Genomic DNA, 27,466 nt, shown 5'->3' with positions numbered 1-27,466 from the left:
CCTCAGTGCTCTGCAAAGACTGCACAGGAAGAAGATGTTGTGACAGCAGAGAAGTGCTTTTCCAAGTCTTCCTGTCCCAAACCATCTGCTCTGGAGAATTCAAATGAGGACCAAGTGTAGAGTTTCCTTCCCTCACCATGCTGTGTCCTCCTATTAAAGGGGAGACCACTGATAAACTTTATCCTCTAGACAAGAGTTTATGAGCTCACTTTGGCTACTGCACTTTTGTTTTCCTGTGATTCAACCTGACAGAAAACTTTTTTTTTTGTTTTTTAAAGGTACTAGGCACTTACATATTGGAGGATTATAATCAGAGGGTTTCGCAGTATATTCAAAACAGGCTTTAACCTTGAGGCTGCATAAAATCAAACACATATTTCTTAAAAAGAGGCACTGTAGCAGTGGAAAATTCCCACCCTGTCCCCCAGCCCTCCAACGTCCCCACTGCCCACTGATGAGTAAGTAATATGCTCACTCAACAGAATCTCATCCCTTTGTCCAGCACACCCTCAGCCTTCCCTGTGGCCCCTCAGGTCAATGGGGTCATCATAAAGCAGAAATGAGGCTGCCCCCAGAACCACAAAATGAACTCACCATATCCCGCTAGGCGACCCGCACAGGGATTTCTGGCGGAGGTCAATTCTGCTAGGGGTCACTGTGACGGTTTTCAGAATGTTAATCACTGGCCGGGATCTGAAGACAAAAGGAGTGAAGAACCTAAGCCTTTTGTTGTCTTGAACATCTGGGTCATTCCCATAGGAGGCAGTATTTGCAGTAGCCCAAAGCAGCTTTAAAAACACAGGTAAGTGAATGTGTGTAACTTCTTCTTGTGGGAACAAAGCAAACAACTAATGGGTATAAACTTACGCTACTTAAACTACTTAATATTTAAAACTATACTATATTTAAAAACCAGTAAACTTGCTGGACAGTGGTGGCATATGCCTTTAATCCCAGCACTTAACAACTTTAATCCTAGCACTCAGGAGGCAGAGGCAGGCAGATCTCTGTGAGTTCGAGGCCAGCCTGGTCTACAGAGCTCCAAGATAGCCAGGGCTACACAGAGAAATCTTGTTGGGGATTGGGGGTTTAGACTTAATGCATGCAATGCCATCAAGAAAATACTCTCTGCATTATAAAATACTCACACCCAAGTAATCTTGTATGTTCTTTTCAGACATGCTATCTGTTTATGTTTCTGTTACAGATATCATCTACTGTCAAACATAAAAATAAAGTAGCACTTTATGTTAACTGTTCTCTGTGGAGATATGTCTCATTCCTTCCCATTCAGGGGGCTCCTCCTATCACATACATGTGATTTATTACCCTTCATCTGTAGTGATGCTAAACGGTAACAATGTAATGGCTTCTATATACTCAGTCATCACCAGCGGCCATGGTGACACCACCATACAGAAATCTATGTTTACACTGGAGTTCACTTACAGATAAAATCCCCAGAAGCAGAGCCTCAGAGTCTAAGAACACATGTGTTCAAAGCATTGTGTTCAGGAGCAGAGGCTAAGGCAGGAGGATGAGTATGAAGCCATCTTGTACCACAGTAAAAAACTCTCTCTCTCTCTCTCTCTCTCTCTCTCTCTCTCTCTCTCTCTCTCTCTCTCTCTCTCTCTCTCTCTCTCTCTCTCACGCCTTACAGTATCTCTGTAAACAGAAACTCAAACCCTTAACCAGTCCCCATTTTCTGTGCCCCACTCTGACAAAGAATACTCTGAGTCTACCCTCTGGCTCTCTGCCCATTACGAGAAAACATCTCTCCCCTTATGTGTTCCCTGACTCCGGAGCAGACAGAGAAGACACCAGAGGAACACCAGTACATGGCGGCTGTGTGCTTGGCAGGGGGTGGGAGGACATGGTGGGGAGGCCCTGGCTGGCTCACCTCTCAACTCTCCTGCTCCCCTCCAGGACTGAGAGTGGGTATACAGTTTCATGACCATGAGGATTCAGTCAGAACTTTGGTGAGCTTGTGGTGAACACTGACATCCTGGAGAAGGTGTTTTTAATAGCAAGATGTCTTCCAAACCCCAGACAGCTATGTCAACCTTCTGGAATCAATCTGCTGGCAGCTGGAGAGAACACGAGCCCATCCATGGGGAAGGCAGGCACCAGTAAGGGGGCAAGTACCCCCACATCCCCTCTTCTCCGCTTTCCTTGCTGACTTTATTTATCCTCCTGCTTCTAAGGTACACTTGGACAGCTGTGGATTGCTAGGACACTAACTAGACACATTTTTAACTTGAGTTTTGAAAGCATACCCAAATAGTTAAAAACTTGTACCTTTTTAATTATTGTACTTATTTACATATTTTAAAATAAGTTGCCATATGGGTTTTTACACATTATAGTATTAATTTGTTAATACACACATTTCGAAATATTTGAACACACTTGACTCTGAGTCTTCTTGAATTTCCATTTTTCAACAAGTAACACAGACAGGGACACAGTATTAAGCATGATGGAAAATGTCTTCCCATGCGCAAGGCAGCACTTACTGGCTTATCTGCCTCACGGGTTAAACTAGTCTTTTACTAATTACTCTGAGGGACTATCATGACTCAGTGGAAGGAAGCCTAGGACTCAGGACCTAGCCTTAAAAGCACAACGGAGTCCAGACCTCAGTTCTCCATTTGTAAAATAAAGCTGAGTTGGTTTTCTCGTTACCAAGATTGTGAAATCTATAGACCTACTTAGGAGAACAGAAAAGTAAAGGCATTAAGATAGCACTCATCCAAAAGACAAGATTCTGATATCTGCTGGAAAAAAACTTGGTAACCAGATTTTAGTAGGAGTAGTCAAGCTTTCTTGATACTTGAGAGCTGTCCCAATTCCCTTACGATGGAAAGTTTGCTACAGGGGCTGAATTCAGATATTGTGGCCTTTACAGATGTTCAATCACGTTAACGTTGACACACTGAGGAGTTGGTACATAAGGGTGGTGCTTGTAGAAAACTTATTGACCTTGTTACCTAGGAGGGTCACTGTGCCTCACAGAAAGCCACTGTGGTGGCTCAGAAGGCAATGGCACTGAGAAACTGATGTCTTGTAGCCACAGCATGAACCGGCACTTAATGGGACACCGGTCCTGTGAGCTCTGTCACATGTCCAATTATTTGGATTCTTCCTTGGGCCTCACTGATAGCTCATCTCAGGCACACTCTTCTCTGCTTATTTTGCTATCTCCCCATAACTAACTTTGGCATGAGATGGCTTTCACAGATCTTGCTATTGCACCAGAAAATGTTTTTTCTTTCACTACATCAAAGCACCTCTTTGAAAGTGTCCTGGGAGCCAGGTATGGTGATCACCTCTACTCAAAGGTACCTGGGAGGCTCAGGGCAGAGCTGTTTGAGGGGAGAAGTTTAAGACCAGCCTGGGCAGCATATGAGAGCATGTCTCACAACAACGAAAGTCTCCTGTGATGGGTTTCCCGCTCCTGGGGGTTTGAGGATGACTGTATGTTAGAGGAAGAGGTTGCCTCTCCACCTGCCACTCTCCTGAAGGTCCAGGGCAACGGCAGGACCAAGTCCACAGCACACAGTTTCACTGCATCTTATTAACCATTTTAAGAAATAAAGGTGGCTCTATAGCCAAATAGTTTAAAAGGCACAAAACCAAAATAAGACAAAAACCAAACAGGTGTGGTGACGTTCTGCTATAATCTGGAAGAAGTCTCAGGAGGGCTTTCAGTTTCAGGCCAGGCTGGGTTACAGAGCAAGGCCCTGCCTCAGAAATGAAGCAAATAAAAAAAAAAAAAAAAACAAAAAACAAAAAACAAAAAAGCCAAACCTGATCAACCAAATAGTTCATTTCCTTTCTTTCTTTCTTTCTTTCTTTCTTTCTTTCTTTCTTTCTTTCTTTCTTTCTTTCTTTCTTTTTGAGACAGGGTCTCTCTTCATAGGCTTGACTGTTCTAGAACTCATTCTCTAGGCCGCCCCCAAACTCACAAACATCTGCCTGCTTCTGCCTCCCGAGCACAGAGATTAAAAATTTGCAGCACCACACCCGGCTTTCAAAAATTATTTGTTTTCAAGGAAATGTAAATTAAATCAAAAGGTAACATCACTTATCTTGCAAGTATCAGATTCATCATATTTAGTACTTAATAGCCTCTTAATGAATATAAATACAACTTTCCTAAAAATATATGCATTAATGTAAATGTTTGCTAGCCTGTATCCCATGAACTTTCATTTTTCTCTTAAAAACATCATATAGAGGTTCATATGCATGTTCCATATCAATTGTTTCTAATAAAAATCAGACACTATCCACATCTTCCATCCATTTTAAAAATTAATTCAGCATGTTTTTTTTTGGTTTTTTTTTTTTGGTTTTTACGAGACAGGGTTTCTCTGTATTGTTTTGGAGGCTGTCAGTCCAGCCCAGCTTGGAACTCACAGAGATCTGCCTGCCTCTGCCTCCCGAGTGCTGGGATTAAAGGCGTGCGCCGCCGCCGCCGCCGCCGCCGCCACCACCACCACCACCACCACCCGGCTTCAGCATGTTTTTAACAGGCTACCATTAAGCCATATTGCGGCACACATGTAGCGGTCCAAGGACAACATGTAGGGGGGAGGGTCGATTCTCTTCTACCCAGGTATGGACAGCAAGTCCCTAGGCTTTGTGGCAACTACCCTGACCCACTGAGCCAGCTTGTGGGCCTAACAAAAGAAAAACAAAAACAAAAACAAAAACAAAAACAAAACAAAAAAAAGAAAAAAACGACAGATGGTTGTGATCCACCATGTGGTTGCTGAGAATTGAACTCAAGACCTCTAGAAAAGCAGCCAGAGCTTTTAATTACTGAGCCTTCTCTCCAGCCCTGCTGGTCTAATTTTTACATATTACTTTAAAAACATGTAACCCTAGTTAGTCTGGAATTTATCATGTAAATCAGGCTGGCCTCAACCTCCCAAGTCCTGGGGTTACAGGCAAGAGCCACTACTGGCTAAACATGAAACTTTTACAAACCAGATTAGGGAACAGTAGTGCCTGTGGTCTTTTATTGATCCTAAATCAGTGCTGCCCAAGCCCGTTAAACTGTTTTGAGAGAGACTGGAGTATTTGGGCAATATTTAGGAACTTGATTTTCTGCAAATGAATTAACCTTGTTAGTAGAAGCACCAACAACAAAATCCCAAGAATCTTACTCAAAAACCAAACTTTCTAAAATGGTGACTGCCGGGAGTATTGGAGACACAGGGAAAGGAGGCTCCAAGCCCCCCACCCAGCCCTTTCAGCCTTGGGGTTGGGGTGTCGCTCCATGAACCCGAATCAAGTATTCAGATGCACAGAGCAACTTCGATTTCAGAGACCAGTGTAAGGAGCTGGCTGTGGAGCCCACACCAGAGACATGCCTCAGACACGTACTGTCAGGAAATGACCCATACAAGGGTGCTCACCACTGCCTTTTAAAAGCCTGTCTTGCTTCTTTTGTGTGTATGTGTGTGTGCTGTGCACATGTGTAGGTGACCCTACATGCGGAGGACCAAGGTTGACTCTGAGTGACGCCAGAGAGTCCTTGAGGCAGGGCCTTCCGGAGATACCCACAGGTAGTCTCCCTCACTAGCTAGCTGGCTTCAGGATCCTTCCCGGGCTGGGATTACAGGAGGATCACTACAGCTGGCCAGTACTGCCAGCCGAGCGCTGGGAAGCCCTCCCCAAGCCTCTCACAAAAGGCTTGAGAGAGATACACATAGGAAGCAAAACCTTCCATTAATTCTGACACATTTTCACTCCAAATTAGCTCAACATTAGCAAGATTTTACACAATTTTTTTTTAAACATATAACCCATCAAAAGAAAAATTTTCAAATTCAAAAAGCCTTTGTCTCAAAAAGTCAAAACATGAGTGTAAGATCATTTTGGAGCTTGCTTAACTGAAGTCAAAGATAACACACACCTGAAAATAGTTACTGAGTCTGAGAGGGAGCCAACAGCAACGTCAGGGTAGGAATTCTTATCCAGGTCCATATTCCCAGCGATTGAATACCCAAAGTAAGGCGACGTGCCCTCAAGAACCTGGAATACATAGGGCATTAGGATGAATACTGAGCCACTAAATGAGCTGGCTAGCTGCACTTTGAAAGACTCAGAAGGGCTAGGGACAAGGCTCAATGGTACAGCACTTCCCCAGCATGGACAAAGTGGGGGGTGGGACCCCTGGAACACAAGCAGAGGAAATGAAAACAAAAAAGTTGATCTTGAGCCAAAGTTTCAGTTCTCTTATTAAAAAAAAACATATTACATTATAAATGTACAGTTATCTGTTACTTCGTACAGTTCATAAAATCCATGTGATTCACACAGTATTCCTAAGGATAAATGTTTATTAAATGTCAGTATAGTTTAAAATCAAATCTAACTGCCCCCCCCAAAAAGTCTTATTTTCCAGTTAGAACTTTTGGTCCCAATTCTCCAGGTAATTATGATCTTCTACTGTGTTTTCCCAGTTTCGATTCTAGTAAGGATGCTACTAAGGAAGCAGAGCACAGGCCCCCACCCCGCCCCCCTCCCGCTCCCAGCTCAGAACAGTCCTCATTCTGGGTAACGCTGATTTCCCAACTTAGCTAAGACATTTAACAGTTAGAATAAGCAGGTCACTGCGTCTATGTGAGTGTGTCAAAGTCATCTCCCCATGGTACTCTGCAATCACACTGGGCTTGAAAGATGGTTCAGTGGGTAAGAGCATGGACTACTCTCCCAGAGGATCCCAGTAGCGTTCCCAGCACCCACGCCAACCACCCATAACCACCAGTAACTCTAGTTCCAGGGCATCTGACACCTTTAGCTTCCTGTGACATATTGGGTCACTTCACACACACACACACACACACACACACACAATTAAAAGTAAATGTCTTTAAAACTCATACTATTGTATGGGGCTGAAGAGATGGCTCAGTGGTTAAGAGCACTGGCTGCTCTTCTGGAAGACCCAGGTTCAATTCCCATACCCACAATATAACTTCCAGCGGATCTCACACCTTCACACAGACATACATGCAAAGCAAAATGCCAATGCACATAAAATACAACAGTTAAATTATTAAAAATTCATACTAATGGATACATGGGACTGAAATATGGGCGAAAACTGACTTAAACCTACATAGTATATTACTAGACAAAATGCTGGCACTGTTGTAGAGAGGGATCTGGTTACCTGTGTTGGTTTGGTATTTATGCCAGCTGGAGATCCATGATAGATAAAAACCTTCCCCAGATCATCATAGGGAGCTCCAACAGCAATATCTGTTGACATCACATTTAAAAAACATTATCATTTAAAAAGTACTTCAATGTCCCAAAGATGCCATGAACACTCATTAGCTACCCAATCAACCAATCTATGATGGTAGCCATACCACAATCTATTACCTACCTGGATAGCCATCTTGATTAATATCTCCAATATTTTTCACCGAAATTCCAAACATAGAATCTTTGGTCCCATTCAGACGAACTGGCTTCACGTTACTCCATTTGCCTTGCTGGTTAATGTAGATGTACACTGCACCCCCAACTTCACCATCCCTGTCAAAATACTGTGGGGCTCCAATGACTATGTCTTGCCACCTAAAAACATAATGAAAGGAAGAGCTGGGAACCATTGTCTGAAATGCCAACAGGCTCAGGGAAATTACTACCAGTGTAGGCTCCAAGAACATACAAATATAATACAAAGGGCCTCAAATCAAGAACTTGTATCTCACCAACTTATATACTTAAGATCAGTAATAAGCCAAGGAAAACAGTGACGCTAGCAACTCCAAGGCAGTTTCTCAAGGCAGAGACACAGTACAGGAGGATGCCACAAGGGTCTGCCCTTCCATTACTATTTCCAGCTGGCACTGAGAACTACTGAGTCCTCTACAGGCTGACGGCATCCCACCACCCACCACTTCCTTCTTTGTGTCAGACATTCTGGATGCCCCAACAGCCCCCGCATCCAAGAAACCACAGAACAGTCATGTAGTTAGCGCCATTGTGTGAGTTTTGTTTTTCCAAATTTAAATTCTCAAGACACTATGATCCCCAAGCACAAGCGAAACGTAACATTTAAAAGGTCCTCCTGTGGCACCGGGATAAGGAACGCCAGCTGGCGTCAACGGTGACAACGTGACAGGATGGTAAACTTTTGAACCAACTAACCTGTAGTTCTCTAGACCTACAGAAGCCAGTCAGCAGCAAGATCAGCCACACAGGATCCCCAAAGGCGTCCTTACCCATCAGCGTTGAGGTCCACCACCGCCACGTCATAGCCAAACGAAGAAGCCAAGCCTTCTCCATCAAATATGTGCTCGGGGAGAAGATGCGCGGACTTCATGTCTCTTTTTAGCAAAACTACAGCCCCACTGTGATTGGCTCTCGGAGCACCGGATACAAAAGTGATGTCATCTTTAGAAACAATACCCTTCCCTGAGTCCAGTGAAAAGCCTAGAAAAACAAAACGCAGTCAGTTTCTTACATCAGTCCTGTACTTCTGGAGGGACACCCACAGCTCTCCCTCCTGGCCCTCCAATCTCCTTCCACAATTTTTCTACAGGACTGACAGAAGGGCAGAGTGCCACAGCTATTTTACTGCTCTCGATGGACACTGAGACTTCCAAAGAACAATTCTGTGCTACTTTCTTAGTGTTTGCATAGCTTGACCTGTGAAGTGTTCAAACTATGGCAAAGAAAGAGTGAGCCAGATACCGAAGTCGCCTGGGAATTCTGTACCATGTGCTCATCACTGAGTGCATGTTACAGGGTTCTGCACTGACCAGCAGTTTACATGAACAGCACCTATACGGTGTCAGTCTAGTCGGCAGTCAGGTAAGAACAAATGTTGATACTACTAACATGCCCTAGGTAGCTTCTTATTACTTTGAACCAACTAAATTCTCAGACATAAGCATGCAAAAACAAACAAACAAACAAAAAATGCATGGTTTGCTTGTTATTTGAGAACCTCACATCAACAATAGTGATGAGTCAACTGCCATTTGGATCAGTTACATATTGTTCAAAGGGTAGGCAACATTGGAATGTTCAATTATCATGCATGAAGTAGCCTTTCAGGTTACAAACACTGAGATTTGCTAGAAAAGCAAACAGAAGTATCCATTGCCCAAACTCTTCAAATTAACCCAGTCTCTCTCTCTATAAACATGCCAGAGGGAGGTAACATAAAGCTCACCCTTTTTATTGGGTTTTATTTATAAAAAAAAATGTCACCGCTACTGTTGCAGTTCTCAAATTGTAAGGTGAATTGAAAATATGATGAGCCCCAAGTTTAGAGCAAGGCAATATAATTGAACCCAGTGCTGAAAACCATCTGGCAACTGAGCTTGAACACGGCATGCTTTTTGTATGTGTTACATTGGAAATGAAATAGAAAATAGGAAGATTTATGCTCTGTATGGATCAAAAAAAATTTTTAAATGACCATGACCAAGGCAATTTATTTGTCATCTCAGAGGTCACAAACCTAGGTAGCTATTCATCCTCACATCAGGGGATGTGTCAGGCTGCTCCCTGGGAGACCGTGTTTTATAAACAAACTGATCAGGATCTGTATAGGAAATGCTGGTCAAAAACAGCAGGCCTGTACACATGCACGGGACAGGAGAGATTGGAGAAAAGCAATTACGCATGGTAAGAGGCAGGGCTGCGCTCCTTGCTGGCTTCCACAGCAGATCGTTCTAGGTCCCACACCCACTGATCTTTTTAAATGTGACGTTCACGCACAGACCATCAAAACATAACAGCACACATTTGACTTCTTCCTCAGACATCTACTTTTGAGGAAACCCATTCTCAAAGAGGTAAAGGTGTTGGAGGATACAAACAAACAAAACCCTTCCCATCTGCCCGTGTGTTTATAAACCCTAGGGGTACCTGAAAGACCAAACTATGGGTTTGTTAGCCAGAACAATTAGTATTAAGTATATCCCATCATAAAATAATCCCTAGATAGCACTTATGAAAAACAGAGGTTGCTGGTTAACTCGTCCCAGGAAAATACTGGTTTGTTGCTATTTTCCTTGTCCAGAGATCCATTCTTGCTTTGCAAGGCCACTAACATGCACCCAGCTACTGTCCAGACCCATCATTTCCTGAGTCTTCTGTCTCGGTTGGGGAACTGCTAATGGTGTGACCTTGAGCTGGAAAACAGTTCCTTCAGTAAACACAGGGAGGGGTGGCAATCTTCAGCAGTACTGTAGATAATAAGTAACACACTGAACATGGTACCTGACTCTTACACAACAGGTTTAATAAGTAGCTGCTCTAAACGTCCTCTTCAATCGGGTTTGAACAGGGGGTGGGAATGGTGTCTGAATTGGAAAGGGCTTCTTTTTTTTTTAATGCACAGTACTGGTCACAAGTATTTATACAATTAGAGTAACTTTACTCCAGCATACAGCTTAGAATTATTTACTTACCCATATCGGCTTTTTTCCTTTTTATTTAACCTTCCATTGTTCCAGTAATCTCTCTCTAGTACATTTGTGTTTTGCCCCCACATCAGTTTTTAAAAATAGGTTACTATGTAGGTTTAGAAGATTTTTTTTTACATTTTTCCAAGAAATGTACAGTAATTATTCTTTATGTCAACTCACACGAAGAATTAAAGCTTTTAAAAGCCTTTGTGTAATTACCATAATGCACAGGAATAATTTAGGACACCATTAGTAATGCAAACAAGCCTCTGAAGTTAAGGAACCGGCACTTAGATGCAATCTGGGTGTCCTCCAAGCTGCGTTAGCAGTCCTGGCTGGCCTCATCTGGGGAGCCCTGTGTCACCCACTGGGCCCTCTGACATGGAGCCCCAATGCAGTCGCAGGGCCAGGCCTTAGAGAGTGGCAATCACCAAGGAAGGACCTGGAAGTCTGACCTGCCACTTGAAAGTAACTTTGTAAGCGGAGCTCTTAAGTATATGTCTAAAAGAGGCTCTGAAGGGAGAGGAAGTCACTTAGCCTACCCTGAACACCCAGGCTTCGAGCAGGGCCTGCTGCGCCTACACAGGCTGCCATCAGCTCAGGAGACATAGCTCCCTTCCAAAAGGGATGATTTCCGGGTGACGGCAGGTTCTCCCTGACTTCGAGGAAGCTCAGGCCAGAGGAGTAAGTGAGTAGGCAGGCTGCTTCCGAATCACCAGTATCCAGTTAAAACATGAGCCCAGGCCCCTGGCTCCCACCTGGCCTATTCTCAGCCTGTGGGCCCTAGGAGGGAGAGAGTCACGCAGTGTCTGACAGAGCAGGTATGGTACCTCTGCTTGTTCCTACCTAGATAACTGTTAGCAGGAACAGGCACGAGACTTTCATCATGGTCAGTCTCTCCGCCAACTTCATAGGGCCCATCTTCAAAGATGTTCATATCAAAAAAAGTGTTATTCTTTTGCTCTACACGAACAATCCCTAAAAGGAATGAAATGGAAAACAACAACAACAACAAAAATAAAGATGAAACAAAATAAAATAAATGGTTCCTAATAAACATCCCTTGTGTTAACAAGGAGACTAGAAGTCTGGGAGGAAGATGAAGAGGTGATAAGAGGCGATACAAGACTGTTCAATATGGTCATGCAAGTTTTTACGTGAAAGACATCTGCTCTAGGAATCTTGAAAATGACCCATGCATTTGAATAAACTATCTTTATAACACCAAGAAGCTACATGGAAAATGGAATGTTTGCTTAGCCAACAAAACTCTAAATGACATGAACTTGAAATAAATGACTATTTTGTCTTCTTTAATCCTATATCAAGTTTCCTTTTCTGTAGTGTAAAGTAAAATTAATATATCCATTTGCTCTTCAAACTGCCTTGGTGGCACACCCTTTTAATCCCGCACTCGGGAGGCAGAGGCAGGCAGATATCTGTGAGTTTGAGACCAGCCTGGTCTACAAAAGAGTTAGTTCCAGGACAGCCTCCAAAGCCACAGAGAAACCCTGTCTCGAAAAACAAAACAAAACAAAACAAAAACAACAACAACAAAAAATGCCTTAACCAAAATTTCATATTTAGAAGATTCTATAATTCTTAAAATTTTTCAGTATATTAAATGCCAAATTACAAAATGACCTTTTAAAAGTGATATTTCAATAGGTGGTGGTGGTGCACACTTTTAATTCCAGTGCTCAAGAGGCAGAGGCAGGTGGCTCTCTGTGAGTTTGAAGCCAGCCTGGTCTACATAATGAGTTCCAGGACAACCAGGGCTACACAGAGAAAACCTATCTCAAAAAACCAAAAAAAGCAAATAACAACAAACCCATGACATTTCAAGTTAGTGTTGCTAAGTCAGAAGATACATTTTCCAAGAATTAAAATGGAGCTAACTGGTGGGTATTTTTATTGTTCTGTTTTACAATATAATGCCATTTGCTCTTGCCAAAATAAAACTATTTCTAAATAATAAATGTTCTTTCAATTAGGTCAAAATAGCCTGATGTTTGGTTATATGAAACACTCTGCCAGAGACAGAGTGGAAACAAGGGAAATAACTTCCTATTGTCATAATGAATGATAAAGAGGGCTCTCAAGAACTGTTTTTAATAACAGTTGAATGTGGGGGGGGGGGGAGAGAAGCTAGAAAGCCCAGGACCTCACACATACTATGCAAATGCTATACACTGGCCCTGCTCTTTTCAAAATTAAAATTTAAAAGAATTTTTACACACACACACACTCCTGCACACACGTTCACACAACTGCAGTCGCTAGTAGAGTCCAGAAGAGGGTGCTGGATCCCACACAGGTGGAGTTACAGGCAATTGTGGATGCTAAAAACTAAACTTGAATTCTCTGCAAGACTGGTACTTGCTCTTAAGCACTGGGCCATTCTCAGCTCACACACACACACACACACACACACACACACACACACACACACACACACACACACACACACACTCATGCTTTGTCCTGTCCTGAGACAGGCTCTTCATAGAGTGTCAGGGCTAACCTTTAATTTTTGATTTTCATGCCTCAACCTTCCACGTAGTCATCTCTTCCCAGCTTATAGAAATATGGTTTATTTTAATTTCTCAAAAGGTTTTATTTCCAAACTACCATAGATTCTCTTCATCATGGATTAGAGCTAGATTCCCTTATGATGTAGCAGCTTGCCATATAGCACATTCATTTTTCAAAGACATTTAACACTTATTGAAGGAACTGACCAGACTCATCTGATCAAGCATGAGTCATTTTCCTTGTTCCTTCCCAGTGTCTCCTTCTCTTATAATACTGCCAACTAACCTTACCTCAAATTGCCTTGAATTTTTGACTAAACACCCCCCAATCTGCCAGCCATCTGTTCTTTTAGCTTACATGACCTTCTAAGGTACTATACAATGGAATGCCCATGTTAACACAGTTCTTTTTGTATGCCATTTACTCCAACTCAGTGTTCACATCACTGACTTAATTCAATAGTTCTTCAAGTAATAAATATAAAACAGCAAAAATCCTACTAATTATTATATTAGAGAAAACTCAATTCACCGTAGTTATTTTACTTTTTTCTTTTTCTTTTTTTTCTTTCTTTCTTTCTTCTTTTTTTTGAGACAGAGTTTCTCTGGTTGGCCCAGCTATCCTGGAACTCACAGAGATCCACCTGCCTCTGCCTCCCAAGTGCTGGAATTAAGGCTCATGCCACCACCTCCTGGCCTTACCCACTTTTATAAACACCTTATAGCCTGCTTAAAATGTACTAAACCATGGGACATATTGTAGGAATTTTACTGATATTTTAATGTGTTTCTGTAAATACAGATGTCATACCTTTCCAGTTGTAAGTGCCCGGGGCTCCAAACACAATGTAATGGAAATCTTTAGTGAAGGTAGCTGCTACCCCTTGCTGACACGAGCCAAATTTTTCATGGCCTCTCAAGCGGCCATCACAGAAACTCCAGTCTCCTCCATCCATATCATCTTCAATCCTGAGATTCTGACTCAGGACGTAACACCTCCCGAAGATGTCTCGCGACTCCTGCTTTGTGTTAACATGCTGCCTCTTTTCGTATCGATGCGCACATGTCTGCAAACAGTAAAATCCTGCTACTTAAAACTTCCTAGACCTGGGATGCTAAGCAATAATAAAGAGGTCAACTCTCAAGAGGATGAAAAAAACGTGCCCTCCTCCTGGGAGAGAATCCCAAAGCAAACCAGCAAATTCCTCACTAAGATGCCATCTACAAGACAAAGGACCCACAACTTCTGCCTTATTCTCAGAGAACAAAGTCCCATTCCAAATATTAAAATACCAGTTTGTATCCACAGGCAACTCACCTGTAAATTCACCTGTAATATCAACAAAGACAACGCCACCTCACTGCACTGTCTTGATGTAATTGGCTTTTAGTGACTGTAAATAACTCTGTTCTAGACAGAAGCATGGACATGTGCTCTTAGGAGATAAGTAAACAGCGAAAACAGACACTTGTCTTTCCATCGGTACTGTCACCTCCTTGCAGAAAGGCACATCTTACATTCTGTGCTCTCAGACTACTTCCTGTCACTAAAAGGTAGAAGAAATGACCCCATCAAGAGAGAATAACCTCTGTTTTCTACAGGGTCTTCATGCTACCTTCCATGTAACACATTCTAGTGTCTGAGGACAGTACCTCCCAAGTCCGTTTCACATACTGTGTAAGAACCAGTAGTTCACCAAGATTTTCATTGTTCTCGTTTCTGTTTAAACTGTGTTATAGCAACTAGACTGTGAAAAAGAGACCCATCCCCCCCCCCCAAAAATCACCACATTCCAACCAGAAGTGCTTCCAAGCCAGGCTACCTAACAAGCCGCCTCCTATCTGAAGAGGTTAGGGGTAAAACTAAAATTGATTTTACTGTCCACAATCAAATACCATGGTTTGCGATAATTTTGTCTAGAAAAACCAAGGAGTTGCCAGGGCAGAAACTGTCTTCTTGGCTTTACTGGTTTTATCCTAAGAGCAGCTCGTCTTAGGGATATTCAAAACATGTTTATTTATTAAGTTCTTTGGCTCTGGAAGTTTTAAAGACACACACAGGTTGCTGGACCAACTCACGGTCTAGCAGGCATCATGGGAGAAGTGAAGCTTTGGCTTGTTCTGGGCTTGAGGACCTATGTTGCTCAAAGGTAAACCGAGGCAGGAGCCCATAGCCAGCCAACACTGAGGAGGTGGACTTTCCGGCACTCACCACCACTTTGCCTCCTGGACCTTGACTCTGGACGGTGACTCCCATCCACTGATCTTCCTTGCTTTCTGACATGGGGTCCGCTGCGGGAAGTAGCACGGTTACAGACAGTTAGCACATCCAAGTGACTGAAAGGGAAGACTATCCAAACCAGCACAGTAACAACCACAACAACAAGTCATGTTCAAACTGCCTGGACTCCACGACTAACTACTCAGGAAATTCATTTAACCCCAAACAATTTCTTATCTCAAGGAAAGGGAGAAAGAGTTGAGTGACTCTTTCATGGAAATCCTGTAATAAGACCTCTGAAGATGGTGCGAGACGGAGCCACTCAACAGCTGCCCTGTGATGCGGCAATGTGAAAAGCAGCGTCTAAACCAACAGAGTCTGCTCACTCCCCAGTTCTGCATGTAGCAGTGCAAACTACTCCTTCTGGGCCGGAAAGAGGGAGGGGGGAGCAGGAACGCACAGAAAGATCACCACGTCCTCATTTCAATGCCAGCCTAAATCTACTCCCCCACATTTCTGCTTTTCTACACAAGAGTCAAAATGTTAGGGGGAACGGCTGGATACCAAGATTACTACTGACATTTTGCCTCTTCTCTCTTTACATATCTGTGTATTCTTAAGTCTTCTGCAATTAACATGTAATATTTCCTAGTCCTAAGAGCAGCACATCATTCCTGAAGGACACAAACGAGAATGGAAGCCTGCATGTCTATTTAGGCAATAATCAAGTTTGGCTTCTTAGAAGCCTCTCGGAACACTAATGGCTCTGTTCAATCTACGGGAAGCCAGGTAAATTAGCCAGTGACACATCTGGACTCCATTACAGCATCTTCCAGCTACTCGGAGGCTGCTAAAATGGGATATTAAAAGGGAAATAAGCCTGTCCTTCAGAGTTAGCGGGTTTAGCTGGGTAAGAGTCTGCTGTTTAAAAGATCCTATTGTATAACAGTGACATGTATGGGACTCAACAGCAGAACACGTGACACTTTCAACATCCCATGGGGGAAAACTGTCACATTACATTTAATGTGCGTATAGATTTCCAATACTAGCTGCTTCTGAAGTTTTTCAAAAATTATTTTAACTGTACTCTATCTCATCAATTAATGCATCTCAGTCTTTAAGGAAGATTTTATTCAAGCCGGTATGTTCTCACTTTAGAGTATTCTCATATTTAAAAGTTTTTCAGGGCTGGAGTTGCAGCTTGGTGGTAAAGCACTTGCTTAGGATACGCAAGCAGTGGGTCAGAGTCCCGGACATCACAAAGGTAAACAAAAATAAACACATGAATAAAATAAATAATAAGTAAAAATAGACAGGTCTTTCTCCCAAATATTTTAACAGCAGGTGATATTTTGACTGCTTAAATATAGGCACATTTAATTTTCTTCACAGCTATGAATTCAATTTTGCAACAGTCTCCATGCACCACTAGGTGGCAACATAAACACGCCATTGTAACTAAACCTGATTAAACAAAGGTAGCAAATTGGCCAGCTTCAGTGTGATTTAGAAAAGTATTTCCAGGGCAAATAAAACCGTCAAGACTGACAGAATTAAAAGTGGGCCCTTCTTCAAGAATCAATGCCTGTAACTCTTCTTTGTGGCTTGTGGCAAGGGAAGCAGGGTACAGACAGGCTGGCCAAACAAACGGGGGGGGGGGGGCAGAACACACCATCATTATCAAACTCAATCCGCGTGCAGGGTCCCCGGGAGGTGATGTCACAGCTGTACAGGCCCCCTGTTCTGTTCGCCCTCTGCAGGGGCAGCGCCTCCGCCCGAGGCGCCCCCACAAGCAACCTGGGGACAAAACAGAAAGACTTAAGGGACTTACATGCCATGTACTTTAAATGTTTAGCCAGAACCCAGAGCTGGGGACATTATTCTGTTATGCAGTCCACACACTGCTCAGCAGCTGAGGAGTTGGGGACAACAAACATTCTTGCAGCACAGGCTGATGCGCCTCGCAGCTGAGGCATGATACGCCCAGTATCTCTAACAAAGGGAATGCAAACCTGCCCCTCCCAGAATCGGCAGCAGCATCTGGGTGCTCTCTGGTGTTGGAAGACACTCTACATAGAGCAAGCGCAGAAAACGGACCGCAAAGGGACAACTCACACTCCCAACTTTGGGCGAGAAGCAGCCGGGTCATGTTCCATCTGGTAAGTACACTGGGCAGCCCCACCCACCCCCAGGTATCTTAGACTACACCTAGCTTTGCAGCAGCTTCCACAGATTTAGAATCCAACGCTTGCCTATGGCGTAACTCAACGACTCTTGCAACCTGCCTCTTCCCTTATCTTCCTTCCTCGACTTTACCAAGGATACAACTAACGAGTAAAGGTTGCCTTCATTTAGGGTGCAATGCTTGATGTTTTGCCTCACTGGAACCCAATACAAGTTCCGCCCAGTCTCCCATAAAGGATGTGGGATGAAACGGCAGCTTCGGGTGAAATACATTCCTCTTCCCTTCCACCCCAGATTGCCCCTGAGCAGCAGCTCCTAAACCAAAGTCATGATCATCAGCCAGCTGTTACTTCACACCCAGAGGAGCTGACTCAGGTTTACAACCTTTGGGGTCTGCCTGATGACGGGACAAACTGTGCAAGAGACACAGAAAGGGCACACACCTGACCACACAGAGCAGCTCGGCCGGAGCTGGGGGGCATGAGGCTGGAAGTGGAAAGACGGCTGGGGACAGAGGCCAGGACAAACAACAGACCCTCTGAAGAGAGAGCAGGCCACACTTGGCCACGGGAAGCCTGCAGAGCCAGGCGCAGAAGAAACAAACACCCCTGACCATCCCCACTGCCTCTTGCTTGCTGGCATGGATCCCAGAAAAGAAGTCAGTCGGTGTACTAGTGGACACCCTGTCGCAGGTGCAACTGAGGGAAGGGGATTACAGCTGCCCAGGAGAACAATGGTGGCTTCCTGTAGGGACAACTGCCGGCCCTTCCTCCTACAGCCCCAGGCAGGCTGCACTGCCAACTTCTACCTCCAAGTCTATCCTGCACCTCTGAAAGGGCAAAACTGCGCACACCGGGGTACAGAACGGAGGTAGAGGCTTAGCGATTGTTCCCAGCCCCCCAAATTTCTCAATCAACAGAAAGTTGCAGGGGTCTGCAGAGACCTACCATGGATCTATCTGAGTGAGGCTGAGAGTCCTGAGAGATGAGACTAGACTGTGAGGTAAACAGGGTTAGACGCTTGCCAGACGGGATGGACCCCGTGGCTGGGGATCAGGAGAAGCAAGCAGTGAGCCTAGCCACAGGCACAAAAGAAGGTAAGGAGCTCACACCCTCTGGTTTGACAGGAAACGAAGGCCTTCACAGGTTGATTATGAAGCGGTTGGGTCTCACAGCTAGGTGCCAGCCAGGACAAAGATCACCCAGCCCTGTCTCCGATCCTTCAGGATGCTTCCCAAGAAGCAAAACTCAACACCTGGAAAGTTTTAAACTGGGCTGATCGAGCCAACTTACACCAACGGCACACCGAAATAAAAACTGCCCTGAATGGTGACAGATTCAAGACCCATTCATTCCCAACAGGCTGAGGGGAGAAAGAGCCCAGACCCAACCTTAGCCAGTGGGTAAAGGTAACCAACCGCCAAGAGGAGGGCGGCTCAGAGGTCCTAGACTGTTCTTTCCTCCTCTCTAACCACTTCCTCTTACACACACCGGAGGAGGCTGCTAAGTGTGGCGGGCAGGCCTCTTCCTGTTTACCCCATTCCTCCTTCAGTCAGTATCCCTGCCTCCAAGATGCATAAGGAATGGCCTCCCTCTTACACTCAGCTGTGGGAGTGCCTGACCCATAAGCAGCTCATAAAGGACATGGAGGTAGACACATCAAGAGGGCAAGTGCTTTGTGGAAGGAGTGTCCCAGGAAGTGACAGCAGAAGGGACAAGGGCAGGCAGCACAGTGCAGGCAAACGGGCTTTGCCTCCGGGGAAGGAGCTAAACCAGAAGTTCTCAGCCTTCCTAATGCCTTGACCCCTTAATACAGTTCTCCTTGTTGTGGCCGCCCCCAACCATAAAATATGTTCATTGCCACTTCGTAACTGTAATTTTGCTGCTGTTATGAATTGCAATGCAAATACCTAATATACAGGATATCTGATATGGGACCCCTATGAAAGGGTTGTTTAAGCCCCAGCATGGGGGTTTCGATCCACAGGCTAAGTGCTGGGCTAAAAGCCGTAGGGGAGTGGAGTCTGGTGATGTGAGTGGGGCTGGAGACGGACGGCCTGGTGAGAAGGCTGGAGAGGCATCAGAGGAAGCCCCAGGGCCTCGGGACACAGCCATCTCTTGAGCCTTTCTGGGTCCCTACAGGGGACAGGGGTTCCAAGGTTCCCTCCAACATGAAAAGCTGTAGCAGGGCTGGAGAGTTGGGTTAACACACTCTTCTTCCAGAAGCAGAGTTCGGAGTCCGGCACCAAGCAGAGTGCCTGCAACTCCAGCTCCAGGGGGTCCAAAGCCCTCTTCTGGGCCCCATGGGCACCTGTACACATGAGGTACACACACACACACACACACACACACACACACACACCCCTCACCAAACTGTGGAGGCTGCCCCATGCACAGCAGCAGGCCCAGCCATGGCTTTCTCCAACCCTTCTCCCCCTCACCCCGGGGAAGGGGACATGCATGGGAAGAGCAGAAAGAATGAAGAAAGGAAGGAGCAGGGCTGTTGAGAGATGAAGACAAATCTGAGGAGAAACCACAAAATAAGAGCCATGTGTCTGCGGAGGCTAATGGGACCTGAAATGGTGCCTACCCTGGGCTCTGCCTGCATGGGCACTTAAGCATTCCATCCCCATTTTGGATTCATCCTGGGAGGAATGGAAGAGGGGGGCACCGGGCTGCCCTCAGCAGATTCCGGGGAGGCTGTAGGAGGGAGCACTCACCAGCAGAGGGTGCCCTCTGCAAAACTCTACAATTCCGAGGCTGCATCGTACTAATCCCAGCCTTGGGGCAACAGGTCCCAGAAGTGTGTGTGTTAAGTCACCCCAATACTCAGCAACTGGCGGAGGCTTCATCCAGAAATTAGCAAAAAAAAAAAAAAAAAAAAAAAAAAGGTTCTTAATCCCACTTGGAATGGGCCCTAATCGTAGAAGGTCACAGTCCATTAGCTGAGGCTATGCCTGTGAAGAACAAATAAATGAGCAAAACTAAGCCAGTATGCAAAAAAATGACACCAGGGACAGCCGTCTACTTCTAATCTAGGTCATTTTAGGTCACAGTGTGGGTTAATGCTAAGCACATGCTGATTCTTGAGCTGCCAGGTGCCTGTAGGTGTCAGAGGGATAGCCTGTTCCAATCAACCCTTCAACCCGTGCCAAAATCTGGCTTTTGCATTAATCCCAGCTTCCTCCAGGTTCCTCCCAACAATGGCTTGGGCTCCAGGCTGCCAAGATGGTTCAGTGAGAGAACCAGGTGCTCTGTGGCACCACTACAGTGACCAGGCCAACTCCAAGGACCAGGACTGCAGGTGTCAACGCTGCTCAGATTCTCTCTTCAGCAGAAGCCTGACCTACAGCATCAGCTCTGCATTCAGGCGGTGGGGGTGGGGGGTGGGGAAGTGAGTCAGCCTTGTAGGGGGGGAAGTGGAGGAAATTAACAGAATAGCATCCAAAAGTCTATTCCTGTATATCAGGTCCAAAGAAGGAAAGACTACAAACACGGTGCAAGAGTGTAGTGTGGACTAGGAAAAGTCACTTTTCACACTGCTTGCCTCAGAGCCAGTGGAAAGATACTTCTACCGGGTTTTATTATTTCTCCTTTGTTTTCGGGGTGGGGGTGGGGTAAGATTTTTGAGACAGGGTTGTCCTCTAATTTAGCACCCTTTTCCCTCAGCCTCCCAGGACTGGATTAACTTGAGTCACCATGGTCACCTTCCACCGAGTTCTAAAGTTGTACTGAAATAACTCCCTGAAGATTTCAACACACTAGAAAACATTTAAAGACAAGACAAGGGCTTTTCTACACGGGCTGCTTTTCCAGAGGACCCACATTGGTGGCTCACAACCATCCATAACTCCAGCTCCAGGGGATCCAACGCCCTCTTCTAATATCCAAAGATACCAGGCACACAACTAGTATACATTACACATGCAGACAAAACACTCATGCACATAGAAATTAGAATTTAAAGAGCATCTTAAAATAAGATGCAAAACCGCAGCACCATCTTTAACAGTGAGACATAAACTTTTTCATTGTGAAAGGCAATGTCAAGTATGGCAGTGCTTCAGAGTAAGACATAAATGGAGGTCTTGAGAGATCATGACTACAGGCTAAGGGTTCTGGACCCAATACTATAGTCTGGAAGAACGAGTCTAAAATCCACCAAGAAGGCCACTTGGCCACACAGCCACTCGTATTTTCACAACTCCCACAACAACAGCTGGTCTACTTCTGTATAACTGTCCCAATCAAATGCTCTAAACACTGGGGTTCTCTTTAAACTTGAAAGACAATAGCAGCTTTGCTTCATTGTCTTTGGCAATAATTCATTTCCTTAAGGATTAAAGATCATGCCTCTAGCTACTCAACTCTGTCTTGGGAAACGTGAACTTGTGCTTCACTGGAACAAGGGCACCACCATTGCTTAATTGAAAACATAGCTTTCTCCGTTCACTTCAGCAAAGACTTGAAGAATGGAGACAGCATTACCCAGGGAACTGTGTCACTGACATTTAAGCCATCTTCAAATTCAGTATCAAATCTTTAGTAAAGTAATAAATAACAATGATAAGTAAAAAATAAAATAAAATAAAGAACTCGGTGTTGGGGAAGTCCTGTGTATATGTCAATAAAGCACTGCTGGCCAATAGGGAAGCAAGATAGGTGGGACTAGGAGTCCAGGAGGACTCTGGGTAGGAGAAACACAGAGAGTCAAGATGTAACCGCCATAGGGATAAGAAGCCCGGAAACTTCTCCGGTAAGAGAAATACTTAGATTAACAATTATGGGGTAAATACTTAAGTCAGAGCTAGCCAGTAAGAAACAAGCAAGGCCAACAGCTTCATAATTAATACAGCATCTTGTGTGTTATTTGGGGACTACAACGTGGCAGAGTCCAGGCGACTGGTGGTGAAAAACCAAAGCGGCTGGCAAGGAAAAGGCATTACTCTACAACTCGGGGTCATAACAGAGTCTAAGCTCACCCCAAGCTCCAAAGACTGGGCAATTCTCTTACTATTCTTCTGATTAAACTTCTCCTTAAATACAGATTATGATATTTCTCTCTTGATTAATCAGTTCTGGGCAATGTTAGCCCTATCTCAGGGAAGGATGCTAATAAGCATCTTTTCACATTCTTGAGCTTCTATTTTCTTGTCAACATTTGATTAAAAAAACAAAACAAAACTCAATTCCTCCAGTTAGTGAGATGAGGCTTCTAGCATTCCGACCCTTCCCCAAACACTCCTCTTCAGTTTCCCAAGTCCTACCATCTGCCATCTTTCACAGACAACCAAACTGAGTTACCTCTTGTAACCACAATTCCCTCACCTCTTTTTTACATAGCCAGGTAAGTATTATTCAGAGCTGAACCAAACTATAAACGGATGGAGGACCAGTACCAGAGTCAGTTTCCTCAAAGGAAGCTGCGTCTAACCTGGAGGTCAAAGAGACTTGGTTTTCTCCCCGCCTATCAGTGTGGTGTGCTTCATGTTTACACGGAGACATCTATCTTTTTTCTGACATCACTGACCTTTATTGGAGTCTTGAGTTCTGAAACTCCCAATCATGCTTTGTAAAAAATCAAGACCTTGTCCTTGCTCAGACTCCTCTTCCTCTTTACCAGTCGCTCATCTAAATGTGATTGATCTCCAGGATACACTAGACGCCCTTCACTGTTACCCTGGGGTGATGCACTCTGACCTGGGATCTCATACTTTTCTCTTGGATTGTCTTACTGTCCTAACATTACATGATGGACAAGCCAAGCCTACGTATACACACTCTCTTTTTTTGGGGGGGGGGTCGAGACAAGGTTTCTCTGTGTCTTTGGAGACTGTCCTGGAACTAGATCTTATAGACCAGGCTGGTCTCGAACTCACCGAGATCCGACTGGCTCTGCCTCCCAAGTGCTGGGATTAAAGGCGTGCGCCACCACCGCCTGGCATACACACTGTCTTTACTGGCTCTCACCTCAGATGGAGTCAGGGCATAGAACTCATCTCTTGAGAACCTTGAAGGCAGTGCTGATATCAGATCTGCATTCCTTTCAGGGTAGCGGCTCAGCTCCCTACTCTGCCCCAGGCGTCCTGGAATGTAGTAATCTGTATAAAAGCCTTTCTCAATACCTAAGTTCTATAGAGCCTCACTCACGGTGAACCATGTTCTGACTCTCGGGACATGCCTCCTATTATGCACGAATCACTCCACACGGCCCACTCTTTCTGGAATCCCACTACTTAGGTAGGTGTTGGACATCTGGGTCAATCAACCTTTTCCCACGCGCTCTTCTCTGTGGTTTACGTAGCTATGAACCAACTTCATTTCCCAGAGTTTCTGCTGACATCTTAGATTTCTGCAGTCATGTATGTAACTCCTGGAAGCCCCCTCTCTTTGAAGGGTACTTTCTCCATAACTATTTTTGTGCATTTGGTATGTTCTCAACAGCCTGCGCGTTTTATCGGCAAGTTTTCCTGAAGCTCCTTTTGTGCTTCTAGAAGTCTTCTTTGCCCTTTGTGCTTTCTGTGCAGCTAGCTCTCATCATGTATACGTGACAGCATGTAGGTTTTGTTGACATTGTTGTTTGGCCTTTCCTACCTAAGAACACTTTTTTGGCCATCTCCTACTCAGTATCAGTCACCAGTCACCCATAGGTTCCATCTGGCCCCTGTTGCGTCTTGGCTAACCCCAGATTCTCATGAAGCTGAAGAGCAACAAAGAGAAGACCTAGGAGTTCATCTGGCACCAGTGTGGTAGTACTACTTAGAGGTACCACCCATAGGATGCAAGAAGACTCAAGAGTCAGATGCTGAGGTTCAGGCCGGGTCCTGGGGCAACAAGAAAACAAAGCTCATGCTGTATGCATAGTAGCTTCCAGAAGGTCCAGATGCTAGAGGAGTTAGCATGTGCAGTGAAGCTTTGCTGACATTGCTCGTACTCCCCCTAAGACTCTATGGGAAGAACAGTCTGGCTGGTCATCAGTCACTCATGCCGGTGGCAACAAAGAAAATGATGATGGCTCTTGGTAGAGCATATTCATTGACACTCTCATGCTGTGCCTGCTCCTAGCAAAGTGACGGGGCTTTTCCTGTTAACCACTAGGAGCTAAACTTTGTACAGAAGTGGGAAGGATAATGACATTGGGCACTCATGGATCCTGACTCCTCGTTCCCAGCCCCTCTCTTAAGGCATCATCTCTGGTTTGGGGGCAGGGTTGTTATAGAGCAGACCATCCTCTTCCTCTAACCAAGCCCTGCATGAAGGCAAACTTAACCAGGCTCTTCCTTTAAGGCGATAATATACTCAGGCTATAAGGAATCCGACTATCCAGCATTTTCCCAAGGTTAAAGGTCAGTGTCTTTCTCACAATGAGTACATATCAAACACCTAAATGAATACAAAAAAGGTATCTTGACCAACATCTACACTAAGCTCCTATGAATTTAGATAAAAGTCAGTTGATACCATCTGATTGATCATTCAACTTAAACATTGACACCCATATTCATTTAATGATACTTTTATTTGTATCTTACAAATTAATTTTATTCAGAATCTATAAGCTTCTTTGACATCTCTTCAGACAGTTCTGTCTAGCCTAACTTCCTAGAACAGTTTCTACCCAAGATTTACAATCATGGTCAAAACCCTGGGAGTTAGTACCAACTACAAGCTAAATCTGGACCTGAGCCTCCTCCTCTGAGTCAATTCTGAGGCATTTGCTTTAATTTAAAGTGTTTTAAAACCAAAGTTAACCACACACAATTACAAACAGAACTTCATGATTCAAAGTGAAGTAATCCAGATGACAGTCATGTCACAGAAAAATAACTCCAGCCCTTAGGAAGCTGAGGCAGGAGGATCTTAACACTATGATTTTGGGGTCAGCCTGAACAATTCTCCTAAGAGAACAATTTTGTAAGGGCTAGAGCACAGCAATATTTCGGGTGTAAATACAAATTCTGCATGTTCTTCAAGGGCAAAAGGGAAACATGTTTAGAAGCTCTTTCTATGAGCTGCCCATGTGTGGCAGACATGGAGGAAGGGGTGGGGAGCAGTCTCCTTCCACACGGGTCTTACTGTACCCAATTCATTGTGGGTCACCAAGCTGTCCCATGAAATAGTTCTGTTCCTAGACCTTACCATGGCTGGCTGCACGCCCAGCTTTTACCAGGGCAGACCTTGATCACACCTGTTGCCTGAAAGTTCAATACTCACCCTCCCTCCCCTTTTCCCCCAATCAAAAAGATCAGTGATGGCCAGGCCAACCCAGCCTCAGGCATAAGGCTGGCTGTGGACTGTGCCCCACGCAACATCTGTTCTATAGTGAGCACCAAGTCCACTGTGTGATGGCATTTGGCACTGGCCGCACGCTGTCAGGAGTCCTGTGGCCAGGCTTCCTCATGATCGAACTACCCGAGGGCAGTTTATCTAGTCACCAAAGCTCTGCTGGCCTTTCGAGTTAATCCCCCTCCCCACAGCTGGGGCTCTTCAGGAGTCCAGCAACACAGAAGGACCAGTAGGGAACAAGAGTGACCCCACCTCTTCGCCAACCCATGGCCACTGTCCGTATGTGTATACACTAGCCTAACCAGACTAGTGGGAAACTTTCCCTTTACTCCCCCTCTCTAAAAACCAATTTACTCCAAACTCCAATGTCTTCCTCACCTAGGGAGAAGGAATCACTTATGCTTGCCCATACCAAGCCATACGTGCTCAGCTTCCCAGCCACCACACATATTTAATTAAACTTTTACCTTTGAATTATTTTTAACTTTAAGAACTTGTCCCATGCTAACGTTTTCACACATGTCACTTTACCTTGTCAGATTTCCCCCATGTTTCCCTATTCCTAGGTCTCTTTCCTGCTCTTATATAATTGTATGTGTGCATATACACACACATGCACACGTTCATCTGTATACATGGACATATTCATATATTTTTTTAAATCTAGATCCCACATTTCTTATTTCTTTTTTTTTGTTTTTTTTTTTTGTTTTTTGTTTTTTTTTTGTTTTACGAGACAGGGTTTCTCTGTATTGTTTTGGAGGCTGTCGGTCCAGCCTGGCTTCGAACTCACAGAGATCCGCCTGCCTCTGCCTCCCGAGTGCTGGGATTAAAGGTGTGCACCACCACCACCTGGCCACATTTCTTATTTTTAAAAGGGCTACAAAATCACGGTCACCCCCCCATTTTGGTGACTGTCTATTTGGAGGTCTGAAGCTACATCTGAGAACTCTACACTCACAGAAAGATATTTCCAACAGCACAGGGCTATGCTCCAGCAAACATTATTCCATTTAGTTTGTTTCATTTCATCAGTCCTAAGATCGTTTCAAAACAGCCTAAAGGGAACTAAATGCATACACATTGGCGAAACTCAAGTTTTCCTCCAGGGAAAGGCCATTGCTGTTCTGAGCGGTAGTGCAGTGACCACCGCCAGGTATGGCACAGAGACCAGGACCTACCCCCTTGCTGCCCGTGCACACTCAAAGAGACACTGAGCTGTTGTAACAAGCTGCCAGGACTGAGTGGCTTAAAAAAACTGGCTATCTCGTCCTTTCCAACTAAGCTGCCCACCCTCCTTGCCTTATGGTACCTGTATCTGCAGGGCCGGCAGCACAGTTTCAAATCTCTCTCGCTCCCTTCCTCCCCATTCCCCGAAATCACCGAACCCATCTGGGGCACTGTCCTAAGTGAAGGCCGCTAATCCAAAAGCATTTAACTGAACAGACTCACAGTCAGGACATGGACACTGTGGGAATCGTTCTACTGACCTCAGAAATCTAAAATGGCCCCTTTCTAAGATTCACATCGAATTCCACCCTGATATAAGAACTCGAATTTCGATAATGACCTTGATAGAAAACACTTTAGGTTCAGTACTTCCAAAGGGCATGCTCCAGGTTGACCCTTGCCCCCCCCCACCCCCCAACCACACTGGGCTGACCTTGCACTCCTGCAGCCGTCTCTGCTAGCCCAGGACCTTTGCACCGGCTGCTTTCCCCCCCAGGGTCCTTCCACACGCTCCGGCGCTTTGCTCCGGCGCTTTGCTCCGGCGCTTTGCACGTTCCC

The 27,466-nt window shown here is 44.8% G+C and overlaps 1 protein-coding gene across 2 annotated transcripts in view; it reads right to left on the bottom strand.

The window, feature by feature from the left end:
- Positions 1-27,466, bottom strand: part of Itga6 (integrin subunit alpha 6) — a 66,133-nt gene that overhangs the window by 21,052 nt on the left and 17,615 nt on the right. For both annotated transcript variants that reach the window (XM_040745567.1, XM_040745568.1), the window contains exons 2-11: positions 16,882-17,006; positions 15,198-15,277; positions 13,797-14,052; positions 11,298-11,429; positions 8,253-8,463; positions 7,409-7,602; positions 7,190-7,278; positions 5,927-6,045; positions 595-693; positions 294-355 (exon numbers count right to left, since the gene is read on the bottom strand). In XM_040745567.1, coding sequence (XP_040601501.1) covers positions 294-355; positions 595-693; positions 5,927-6,045; positions 7,190-7,278; positions 7,409-7,602; positions 8,253-8,463; positions 11,298-11,429; positions 13,797-14,052; positions 15,198-15,277; positions 16,882-17,006 — 1,367 coding nt within the window. The remainder of the gene's footprint in view (positions 1-293; positions 356-594; positions 694-5,926; positions 6,046-7,189; positions 7,279-7,408; positions 7,603-8,252; positions 8,464-11,297; positions 11,430-13,796; positions 14,053-15,197; positions 15,278-16,881; positions 17,007-27,466) is intronic.

Source organism: Mesocricetus auratus, unplaced genomic scaffold (genome assembly GCF_017639785.1).
Source record: "Mesocricetus auratus isolate SY011 unplaced genomic scaffold, BCM_Maur_2.0 Super-Scaffold_100004, whole genome shotgun sequence".
Classification (NCBI taxonomy): domain Eukaryota; kingdom Metazoa; phylum Chordata; class Mammalia; order Rodentia; family Cricetidae; genus Mesocricetus; species Mesocricetus auratus.
Note: the sequence above shows the minus strand (reverse complement) of the source record. Positions and strands in the feature narration are given on the sequence as shown.